We start from the raw sequence: 11,896 nt of genomic DNA on the forward strand, positions 1-11,896 counted from the left end.
GAAATAGAAGGTGGCATATTCTCAAGAATCACTAAAATATCTCCATTCCTTATGCATTATATTCACAGCATTACATGTGAACCGATTTTTGTGAAGCAGTGATTTGTTAATGTGTTTTATTATCAAATACTGTTAATGTCACACTCTTGTTGCAGTTTGACAAATTCTTCATTGTAATTACTCCCTTTATAGAGAACATTTTAGAGAGCTTAAGGGCAAGGAGTTTGTGGCAAAGTGGGGGTCAGATAACAGCAATAGGATGAAAGATAATGTCCAGGGGAGATTCAGATTGGATATGAAGAAATATCTGTTCTCAGAAAGAGTGGCAATGCACTGGCACAGATTGCCCAGGAAGGTGGTGGGGTCACAATCTATGGAGGTATTCAAGAAAAGGGTAGGTATGGCACTGATGGATGTGGTCAGTGGGCATGGTGAGGGGGGACTGATTTTTGGACTTGGTGATTTTATTGGTCTTTTCTAACTTTAATGCTTCTATCCTATTCCATGAAACCCATGGCTATGTAAGGCACCGTGAGCTCAAGTGAAATGAGATGAAATGGAACAAAACAAAGTAAGCAGCCACCTACCACCTTCATTTTGGGAAATGTGTTGATTTACTGAATCAAGTAAAAGTCTCCATAGGCTGACGCTCCCAGCTGATGCTGCCACAAAAAATCAATAGTAGACACATCCCAGTGCGTCTGGTGTGTCTCAGAGTACTGGAGAATCAGATCCTCATGCTATAAAATAACAGGAGAAAGAAATAAAACACAAAACTTAAGAGAGTTTAAAAACATGGACTTCAGAATTAGATTTTTTTATATATTTAAGAATATAACACCTCGACTTCACCCTCTCCCCCCACCAAACTTCTCTACAAAGGATTCTTTTAAATGCACAGCCATTTATCAATACATACCCATCAGGTTCAGGCCAGGAGATATTGCAGAAGCTGTATGAACTCCATTGCCCATGAGCACCTTGCAAAGTGGATGGCAGAGGCAGCCCCAGGCACTCGTGGGTCCTTTGGGGAGGGCAGCTGCGCACACAAGTGATATTCAGATACAACTCAGTCTTTTGGTGAGTAGTTGCTTTTATTCTGTTTCCTTGATATCTTATCTCAAAACCACAAAGGCTTTAAACAGAATCATAGTTTAGAAAAGCTCTGCATATGCTTGGTCCTGTGCACTTTCCTGAGCCAGCTGTTCACAGAGCTTCCCTGTGTGGGGCTTCCCAGGCACAGCTTTCCACCAGAAAAGCCAGAGATCAGTCCAATGTTAATAGCCGCTATGACCAAAAATACCTTGGAATCACTGTTAGAAATGGTTTTACTGATCCTGTAAACAAATCATAACCAAATCTGCTATCGTTCCAGAAAGCACAATGGTAAAGCAAGTTGCTCTGGCTCTCCCTCTTCTGAGAATGGGTTTGTGCTACTCATACCTGAGAGCTTTCAGGCCCTCTTTGGACTATAATATTGGTCACAACAGCATTGATGTTACAAACTTGTCTGGCTTAACAGTGCGAGTGAGTCACGGAGCTGCCCTTCACAGCTCCAGCTGCTCCTGGCCGGTCCCGCAGTCCATGCAGAGCACTGGAAAGCTGAGATGCTCCTGACCCTACACCATGACAGAGCAATAGCCAATCAGAAAACAAAAATAAAGAGAAAAGTGTATCCCAGATAATTTTATAGTCTAAAAAATCTAAATTAACTTTATGTTACTGATACACCCATCACATTCTTTTTATGCCATAGATTTCTGCTGTGTTTAAAATACCTTCTGGCACTTACAGTGATATAAAGGAAGATTCCCTGTTAACTGCGTAGGTCTTCTAATTTATACCGGGGTCTTGTGAAGAACCCACTTGCCAACTTGTATAACTGCAGAACAAAGCAGTGGTGGTTTCTTCTGCCTCACACTTTGCAATTCAACTGGGTATCTTTAAAAAATAAGTTAACAGGCATACAAGTGGCTCAGGGACTACTGAGACATAGGAACTTAGACATATTCTAGACAACACTTGGAAGATACTAATTCAATTTCCTGAGAAAACTGAAGGCTGTAAGGTCAGTGTACTGGTACCTCTTCTCCTTAGCACTGTGTTCTTCTGTGTCTTCTTTGTATATCAGCAGTCATTTCTGACTACAAATAGACTGTAAGTGATGCACGAATTGGCACAAAACCAAAACCACATGGCACTGGGAATATTCAAAACATTTGAAAAGCCCACATCTCACAGAACTTGTTCTGAAGTATTTATCAGTTTCTAATTTCTATCACTGTCCTTTTGTGTAGAGAAGAGAAAAAAAGGGAAGAAACAGTTCCTGGTAAATCTCTCATTTTGGAACTGATTCATAACCTTTTGTTACATCTTCACACTGAGAAGAAAGCACATTGAGCTCACTGTGAGAGTTCATCAGGTTGGTGTGACTGGAGCCAAGCTGTTGGCAAGAATGATGTGAGGAAGGCAGCTGTCTTTCTATGAACTCACCTAAACACAAAACAAGCAAACAAACCTGATCAAAACTCAAAGAAACAGCTCTTACCAAGTGGCCTTTGGAAAGCAGATCTCACATTCCTGTATAAGCCCTGAGTGATTTATCTCCTCTGTGACAGTAATCCTGCAATATGAAAAGCCGTTAACCTGGAAGAATTTGTTCATACAATGCTCAGAAACATGTAAAATGGCACAAGTTATGAGAATGTATATGTCAGTGCTGCACACGCTGTTGCACAAGGAGTCTGGAAGCTGGTACACAAATCCTTATGTGCAGCTCCCAACTAATGGTGCCTGACACAGGACAAGCAGTCTTTACTGCACAGAGGTCTCCAGATCACCTCTACCTGGAGTTGCCACACTGGTACCAGTAACACCTTCACAGCACAGGGCTTCTTCCCACCACAGGGATGGCAAATATGGTCTTAGTTTACATTTATCCCTGTAACAGTCTCTGTTTCCTTTTTAATATCAAACTTTCTAGTATCAAACCTTCAACAGCATTAATGTCAAGAAATAGAGGGTTTTCTTCCATCTTCCACTGTGTTGATAAGGTTTGGATATTTAGAACTTCATTTAAGCAAGCACAAAAGCACATTTCAGGTCCTTCCCTGTCTTCACCTGGTAGATGTTAGTCATTCAAGATCTCTCAGCTGGAGAAAGCTTGTTCAGATGCTAAAAATATCACATGTTTACACTTGTAAATTACCATTAGCAAATGATTTTCCTAATGCTTCAGACAATATAATAGCAAAGTGCAGCTGCTTCAGCCAGAATGGTATTTTAGTGATTCTTAAGGACTTAATGAGATCACGTAATTGACTAGTGAAGCTAAAAATTTTACCTTCAATTAAACAATCAACAGCTCCGTACATCAACATAATCATCTTCTCCCCTCCACCTCCCCGTTATCAAATCAATATGTGGGCAGCAGTTGTCTAAGAAACCACTTCCTCTGTGCTTCTAAACCAGTGTTCAGGACCCATTTTAAAGCGTTTATTCAATTAGTCTGGTGTAATTTGCAAATAATGGAAAGTATGTAGTAATGCAGATTCCGTAAGCAACTAAGGAAGAATAAGGCCTTAATTCATTTATTGTTTAACTACATTATTTATCCTACATTTGTTCTGGTGCTACCAACAAATAACTTAATACTCTACATTTTAAAGTATCAGGATTTATGCCTGAATTGCCAGTGCCAGATATATTGATTATACAGAGAGAGAAAATAACGCTGTACAGGTTGTGTTAGTGAATCAAGTGACTGACAGTTCAAGAGAAAACCACAAATAGAAGCACTGTATTAAAAATATTCTGCATGAGAAAATAAAATGATTTCATCAAGAAACCACTTCTGAGGGCCCTGTTATAATAAAGAAATTTCATTTTGGAGCACTTGATTGTGAATTACTGTTCCCAACCACAACTGTGAGTGAAAAATATTTGTTTCTTAAAGCACAGGGCACTTGTGCTGTCTTGCAAAAGATTCTGCAACTGAGCACACTTGGATTGCCACACATCACACTTGGAGGAGGGCTGGTGCCATTTCTGACCAGGATTTTCAAAAGTGCCTCATGGTTTGATCTATGTCCATCCCCAAGGGTCACAAGCTGAGCTGTGGACATGGGGAATAGCTTTCAGGAGCCCTGGGAGACGCAGCCTGCCCGAGCACTGCCAGCTCTGCTCCTGTTGGATTATTTCAGACTGCTTCTCTGGGGGTGGGATACTTCTAAGGGTGTGTGTGGGGTGGGTGTTACAGCACCAAGGAGACAACACTGTACCAAGTACTGTGTTGGTGATGAAACAATGCTGGGTCAGTACTCAGGGCCACAGCCAGAGCTGGGCCTAATGCCATGAAACAGATCCCATCTGCAAGAAGCACTTTTGTTTCCAGCCCAGCATTGCTCCTTTCCACATCTGACTGGCATCAACATGCACATAGCCAAGATGGATACAATATCTAATCTGACAAGAAGCCCAGAACCAACCAACCATACTACCAAAACTGGCTATATTTCTTCAATGTGCCAGCAGAGATCTCTGGGCACTGTGTTCCCAGATACCCACTGGACAAAACAAACCTAATTAGTGCAAACCTCTTCTTCAAAGACCATTATATAATAGACTCATAGAATCATTAATGTTGGAAAGACCACTAAGATTACCCAGTCCAACCACCAACCCATGCCTGTGACTGCTCTAGACCATGCCACTCAGTGCCCCATCTATGCTTTTCTTGAACACCTCCAGGGATGGTGACTCCACCACCTCCCTGGGCAGCCTGTGCCAGTGCCTCATCACTCTTTCTGAGAAGAAACATTTCCTGATATCCAACCTGAACCTCTCCTGGTGCAATGTAAGGCTACTCACTCCTGTCCCATCTCTGTCACCTGGGAGAAGAGGTAGACCCCCATCTCACTACAACCCACTTTCAGGGAGCTGTAGAGAGTGATAAGGCCTCCCTTTGGCTTCCTCTTCTCCAGACTAAACAATCTCAGGGTGTCAGAAGTGGGATCCTGGGATTGTTTAGTACTATATTGTACTGACCTGGGCTACGTTTGTTCCAAATGGGTGTAGAAAGGGCTCCCTGGCAGAACCAAAGAAGTTTGTTGACAGGGCCAAGAGGGTGGGTCCATACAGAGGCATCTCTGTAGCTACCCAGCCTTGTGCATAATGTGTTCTGCTGCAACACAGGTGTGGGCAGGGTCAGTTGCTCTGACCAACCCCATGTGCAGATGAGTAGTTCATCAGGCTGGGTAGGAGGGTTCTTTCTCATACAGAAAGGGAAGTGGAAGAAGTGATGCACGTAAAAGTTACTTCTTCCCCTTTTAACCTGTGATCTTTATCCTGGTATCTGCAGTAAGTCATTAAGATAAACTGCACAGTAGTGAGCAGTCCTGACTCATTGTACAACTGTACAACTGCCACAACCTCATGTGGGTGTACTCCAGGACAAAAACCTTCTTTCAGTACGTCTAGACTAGAATAGAAGTTGTGTTTTTGAAGGCATAAACTAAGGTGTCTTGACTACCACATTATGAAACCTTGCAATGACAGGACAAATAAAATGCTAAAAGATATTAGAAAGTGTTTGCTAAACCATTCTAAAAACACAACTTTTATACTTGTCTAGACAATGCCAGAATGCTTTCTAGAATGACACACCAAGATCATGGGAAGCCTCACTGCTGCAGCCAAGGAGCAGGGAGCACAGGTGACCATCATTAAGGAGTTTCTCCTCATAGGTTTTCAAAGCAATGACCACAATTGACAAGTGGGGGAATGCTCTGAAGCCTCATCTACATGATGGGAGAGTAAGATCCTATTTCAGTCTATTCAGTTTGGTCAGAACCTCTTTTTTCAAAAGCAAAACTTACAGAAAGTCCACTAAGATGGTGTTCTGCTCAGCTGTAGCAGGTCTGGAGTCCCAGCAGGCAATAACAGCCTGCTAATACAAAGTTATTTATATGGAAGTTTATGTGCTGTCAGATTCTTAGTCCTCAAATGAGCTTAATTGATTTATGTCTGGAAATGGTCCTTTCCCTAAGGCTGATAAGATTCCTGCTCATTTTCCATGCCCATTCAATCCTTGCCACAGTGCATTTGCCAAAACTGCACCAACAAAAGCAAAGTTTAATGTCTCTTTACCATCAGTGCTTCCAGCTGGGTGTGAGCACCCACTCATTCCCCCTTTCCTCTCACACTCGGGGCTCTCCAGGGGACCACGACTGTGTTGCCCACGTGTGTCCTGGCTCCGTATCCCCAAAGCCCTTGAGTTCCTATGTGTGCCCATCCCGGGCAGCCGAGGCCCCGCACCTGGGAGCAGCTGTTTAAGGAGTCAAAGTACATCGGCAGCCGGGTCGATAGCCTATTAGGCTAGAAAGAGTTCTGCATATCAAAGGCCGACGAACCCAATGACTAAAAATATAAGTACCTGACCCGGAGGATTAATCACACACTGTCAAGCTGAAATCGGTGCAATTCTTCCAATCATTAACGTTTTGCTTACAAAAATGTGCTTTTCTGTTTGTTTTTCTGCTAAATGATAACCATTTTCAAGTTGAATCTGCTGATAAAAGAGTCGAAAACAAGACGGGAGTTGTGCTAGAAAGGTCATACGTGCTAGTTCGGCATGAAGTAGCCAACGGGCAAACAAATAGGGAAAAGCAGCGTGGCACGGAAGGGGCTCGAAGCTTTTGCCTCATAGTGTAAAGTGCCTCGGCCGCTTTTCTCCCGCCGAGGCCGCGAGTACCGGGCTGCGGGCAGACCCACACGGAGCTGGGATGTTGGGAGCGGGCTCCAGCGTCAGGCGCGGCTCAGCCCCGCCGATGTGCGCTGCCCACCGGCAGTGCGAGCCCCTCGGGAACATGGGGCATTGGCACAGCCCGGCCGGGAACTGCCCCGCAGCCTCTGGCCACCACCCCGCAAATCCACAGCCCGGCCGAGAGCGAATCTTTCGGGGCGGGGGATTCCGAATGTCTCCGCTTGGAAATAGGGCTCTCGCCGTACCACGAGTGTTCCCGTCCCTGCGGGACGGCACGGCCGGTGCTGCCCGATCCCAGAGAAGTAAGAACTGCCGGGCTGCCCTTCTGGCAGCTCTCCGTGCCTCTAGCAGAAGAGACCCTGCCCGAGGGGAATGGCTCCGTGGAAACGCTTTTCCCCGCCACGGCGATGCCCGCAGCCGTGTCACGGCGGGGAACATTTGCAGGAGCCGAATAGCGGCAGCGGCGCGTCCCGCTTCGTGCGGTGTTTGCTCCGCTGTTACCCAGCTCGGCTGCTTTAGGGAGACACCTAACCGCTCTGACGCGACGCACCGGCTCCTCGAGCAGAGGGGGGACACCGCGAGGAGCGTCCACTCCTCCCCCTTCCCCGCCGCATTTCGGAGAAAGGCCGTTGGATCACCGCTGTTGACTCAGGCGGGTCAGCGGCTGCCCGGCTCCGGTCGATGCCCCGCGGACCCGCTCGTCCTCCCGCCCTCCCTACCCGCGTTCCCCGGACTCGCACGAAGCCGACACGCGGTGGAGAGCCCAGGCGGTACAGCGGGACGCGAGGCCGCGGGTAAAGCCCGGCTGTGGGCACCAGGGGGCTGTGCCAGGAGCCGGGCAGCGGTGATGCAGAGATTCATTTTATTTCAAACAAATCCATCAGAAATTAAATACCAGCTTTTTTTTTTTTTTTTTTTTTTTAAACATTGAACCAATATGTACAAAATATGAACAGTGTGAGGTATAAAACCGCAAAGACTTCTAAGGCAAACTGCTATGTACAGAAGCAGACAGGGACACGGTGTGCACGGCTGCCTACTGCCATGCTGTGCCCCGCAGTGCCCTGTCAGCCCCCTCATTTCCTTTGGAAATTTGTCAAGGAAAAAAGTAGACTGGGTCGGTTTGATGTTTTGCTTTTGGGTTGTTGTTGTTTTGTTGGGTTTGTTTGTTTGTTTTGTTGGGTTTGTTTGTTTGGTTTGTTTTGTTTCCCTGCAAATGGAACCACACAGACTGCGAGGAAACGTCCTCCAAAACGCGATGAGGGACATTTCATTCCATCAAGAGCAAAACTGAACGTGCCCACAGCTTCTGTCCGGTGAGGGGTGGATCCTGCCGGGGGGTGCGGCAGCAGGGCCTGGGTTGGGTAAGGCACTGTCGGGATGCTCCGATCCCTCTATATGGCACAGAATACATTTCTCTGCCTGCAAAGGGCACTTAAATTAATTCATTTAAAGCACATTCATTTGCACACATAAAGGCACAGTCCTGCCCTCTGCGTTCCCCCACCACATGAGCTGGGGGAGGGGGGCTCCAGCAGCTGGAGATGGGCACAGCGCTGTGTCCCGGTGAGAGCACCAATCAATGTACACACAGATCTTACGCAGTAAATACAAACCACCGATCAGTCCCTATAATCAAATCAGAGATCTGCCAAAAAACGGACTGTTTGCAGAACATACATCTTTTCTTTCTCAGATTATTACAGAACGAGTCCGTTTGTGCTTCTTTGTCTTTCAGCAGAATGGTGAAAGTCCTCTCCAGTCATAAAATCCTCCTTCCCGCAGTCCTGGGACAGCGCAAGCCGAGTTCGGCTCCGTGCCTGCGGGCTGTCAGCGTGTGGCACTGTGGAAGCCTTTGTCGCCCTCGATGTCCACCTCCTGGTCGGAGTCATCGGAGACGTCGGACTCGGGGTCCTCCTGCGAGGCAGCCGAGGGGCTGTCCTGCGGCTCGGCCTCGCCCCCCCTCGCGGGGCTGGGGCTGCCCTCCGGCCGCGGTTCGCCGTGATCGTCGGTGCCTTCCACCTCCTCCTTTTTGGTGGCCTGGGGGTTCTCCTGCGGGGACAGAAAGACGCTGGGTACGGAGCTACAGGAAAACACCGCGGGGTTCTGTGAAGAAAGGGCTGAGCCCTACGGGCTGACTGCTCTTTAGCAAAGCAAATGTTTGGAGCGAGGCTCCAGACACGGCCTAGACCTCTCCCCAATTACACGGCAATCCCCGTGGCAAAAGGAAGGAGACTGAATTCATCAGTGGCTCAAAAGTTAACGGAAAGAAAAATGTAATTAAGCTCTAAGGATTAACCTCAACATGGAAACACGCTATTAAAAAATAAATCGAACCGAAGTCCATTGCCGAGAGCAAGAGCCCGCATGCCCACATTGGGGGAAGTGGGTGGAGATGCGTGGCACTGCTGAACGGTGTGTGGGGACGTGTATGGGGTCACAGCATGGAGGGGGCGGCTTTGGGGCCGGGAGCTGCTAGCACCGCCGATGGACTTTGCCACAGACCAGCACCGAGTGAAGGAGAAAGGGGATCTGAGCCGAGGTGCAGTAGACATTAGACAAAGCCGCAGAACAAATATTCTGCGTGCCCGAACCAGGCCACGACTGGGATTTTTTCCCAAACGTTTGAGCCGAGGGCACCGTCTGAGCTAGGCCATAAAAACAGAGCTCTGCCCTTCTGCACAGTCCATAAGGCGGAGGAACGGCGCAGCGCCCCGCATCGGGACCGCCCGTAAAGCACCGTGGATCTCCCTGAGCTGCCCCCGACGGGGGGTTGGGGTGGGGGAGTCTCTGAAAGCGCCGTGACCGTCCCCTCCGACCCCACCGTCGGAGCGGTTCACCGTCGCTCGCTTATCTCCCCAGCGCTAATTGGCTAAACAACATATGGGTTTACAAAACAATTAGCGCCGAGTTGCAACGGGCGCGGTGTGAGGGCCGCCCGGCATTGACCCGGAGCCGCATTAGGAGCTTTTAGCATTAGTGCTGCCCGAGCGAGTCCCGTCGGGCCGCGGCGCGGTGTTTGCCGTTTTAATCAAGGTGAAGAGGTTAAACAGTGCCGGATGAGTGCTGCACACATCCCGCACCGGGCGCCGCGCCGAGATAACGCCATTAAACCCGTATTGCTATAGAAACGGAACCATCCCGTACCTGCTTCAGGCGCCTCCATTTGGCTCTGCGGTTCTGGAACCACGTTTTGACCTACGGCGAGAGAGAAAGCTATAGAGTAACACCGGTGGGGCCGCAGGGACCCCCCCCGCCCCCCCAGCCGCGGTGAGCGGGGCAGGGCCTCACCTGGCGCTCGCTGAGCTGCAGCAGCTTGGCCAGGCGCTTCCTCTCGGGTGGGGAGAGGTATTTCTGGGTCTCGAACTTCTTCTCCAGCTCGATGGTCTGCTCGTTAGAGAAGCGCACCTGCCCGCCCTTCCTCTTATGCAGCGGCCGCTGGATGAAGGGGCTCCATAGCAGCGGCTTTCCTTCGGGGAGAAAGGGGCAGCGCCGTCACCGCCAGTCCCGGCCCCCAGCCCCGCTCCCGGCCCCAACTTTCTCTCCGATTTCTCGGCCCCGCGGAGCAGAATGTGCTCAGAGCCGCTCCACGGGCTCTGGCAGCGTTTCCGTCAATGTGTTTCCTGTTGGTCTATCGCGCAAAGAAAATACAGGGTAGAGAAAAAAGCAAAAAAAAAAAAAAAAGCCCTTCGCTTCCTTCTGCTCCTTCACTGCCGCGTGTCCCCTCCGCAGCAGCTCCCACCGGGACGGCCCGGACCCCGCGCTGCGCTACAGCCCAGTGCCCGCGGGGCGCCCCCGGGAGTCGGTCCCGGCCCGGGGTCGTTGGCCGTGGCCGAGGTATCGCTGCCGTCCCCCCCGTCCGCCGCCCGCAGCCTTTGAAATTCGCTGCATTGTTTTTCAAGATTTTTGCTTGCGTCAGGCTTTAGTAATTCTGGTGCAAAACAGCCTCAAAAAAATAGGAAGCAACTGGTTATTTTAGCTGTCATAAAGGCACATCCCACACAGAGGAAATGAACAATATCAGAAAAACGGATCCCGGCTATCAGAAGCCGAGTGTTTCCTGAATTTGTCTGTATTGAGGATGTCGATAAAGTAATCAGCGCCGTGCACGACTCCCGGGGAAGAGCCTGCTCCGGGCGGCCAGGAAAACACTTAACAGCTTCTGAAACCAGATTTACTCCTATCGAGAGCTCAAGGTTTCCTGTATGAACGGAAAGGGTCAGGCTCCTTCGCTGCTGCGGTGCGGTGACTCAGGGCTCGTTTTGCAATCACTGAGGGCAGCGCGGGCCCCGCACCGGGACAGAACGGCCCCCCCCGACCCCCGCCCTCGAGCCGCGGAGCCGGAGCGGGGCCGGTGCGGGCGGCACTGGGACCCGTCGGCAGGAAAAGGCCGCGATCTGTCGCGCGATCTCTCGGCACAATTAAAACTCCCCACCAAAACCACACGCGACATTACTAAGGACACTCCGAGAGGCGCTCGGTTGAAGGAAAACAAATCTGAGTCACCGCGGCCGCGCACTGCGGTCTCACTCCCAACGCGGAGCTGCCCTGAATTTACTGTAAAGCGGGCGGGGGCCGAGGGGGCCGGGGGCTGAGCTCCGCCGCTTCCCCGACGGCGGCACGGGACGGAACGAGACGGAACGGGACGGGACGGGCGGGGCGAGGGGACCGCGGCTTACCCAGGGAGTCCTGGCGGATCAGTGCGTGCGTGTAGTCGCCGACGGCGCGAGGAAAGGAGTAAAGGGGCCCGGCGTAAGCGCCGGTGCCGTAGGTGGCGGCGAGGTGGTGGGAGAAGGCCGGGTGGATGGGGGTCGGCTCGTAGACGGGGGTCCGGTACGGGGCCACCAGGCTGGTGAAGGAAGAGTTGGGCGACGGCAGCGTCGGCGGCGGCGGGGCGGGCAGGGAGTGGGGGGCCGGAGCGGCGGCGGGGCCGCGGCCCAGGATGTCCTCGATGTAGAAGGGCGTGGGGTGCGCGGGCTGCAGCAGCGGCGTGGGCGCGTACAGCGGGACGCCGACGCCCAGGGCCGCCGCCGGAGCCGCGCCCGGCGCCTGGTACTGCATGGCCCGGCCCCCGCGGCCCGGCCGCCCCTCGGAGAGCGGCCCCGAGCGCGGCCGCCGGCTGCTGCCACCGCC

At 50.6% G+C, this 11,896-nt stretch overlaps 1 protein-coding gene and 1 long non-coding RNA gene across 2 annotated transcripts; both read right to left on the bottom strand.

The window, feature by feature from the left end:
• Window positions 1-433: 433 nt before the first annotated feature.
• Window positions 434-5,222, bottom strand: LOC107315981. The gene is made up of 5 exons (XR_001556142.2): window positions 5,047-5,222; window positions 2,549-2,623; window positions 1,793-1,941; window positions 920-1,619; window positions 434-740 (listed from the first exon to the last, which is right to left on the bottom strand). It is a non-coding gene; the product is annotated as an uncharacterized LOC107315981 (long non-coding RNA).
• Window positions 5,223-7,772: 2,550 nt separating this feature from the next.
• On the bottom strand, window positions 7,773-11,839 carry HHEX (hematopoietically expressed homeobox). Its single transcript, XM_015867278.1, has 4 exons — window positions 11,443-11,839; window positions 10,055-10,233; window positions 9,911-9,961; window positions 7,773-8,815 (listed from the first exon to the last, which is right to left on the bottom strand). The coding sequence occupies exons 1-4, from the start codon at window positions 11,822-11,824 to the stop codon at window positions 8,594-8,596; spliced, it is 834 nt and encodes a 277-aa protein (XP_015722764.1). The 5' UTR covers window positions 11,825-11,839; the 3' UTR covers window positions 7,773-8,593.
• Between the last annotated feature and the right edge of the window lie 57 nt (window positions 11,840-11,896).

Source organism: Coturnix japonica, chromosome 6, assembly GCF_001577835.2.
Source record: "Coturnix japonica isolate 7356 chromosome 6, Coturnix japonica 2.1, whole genome shotgun sequence".
NCBI classification, from domain to species: Eukaryota; Metazoa; Chordata; class Aves; order Galliformes; family Phasianidae; genus Coturnix; species Coturnix japonica.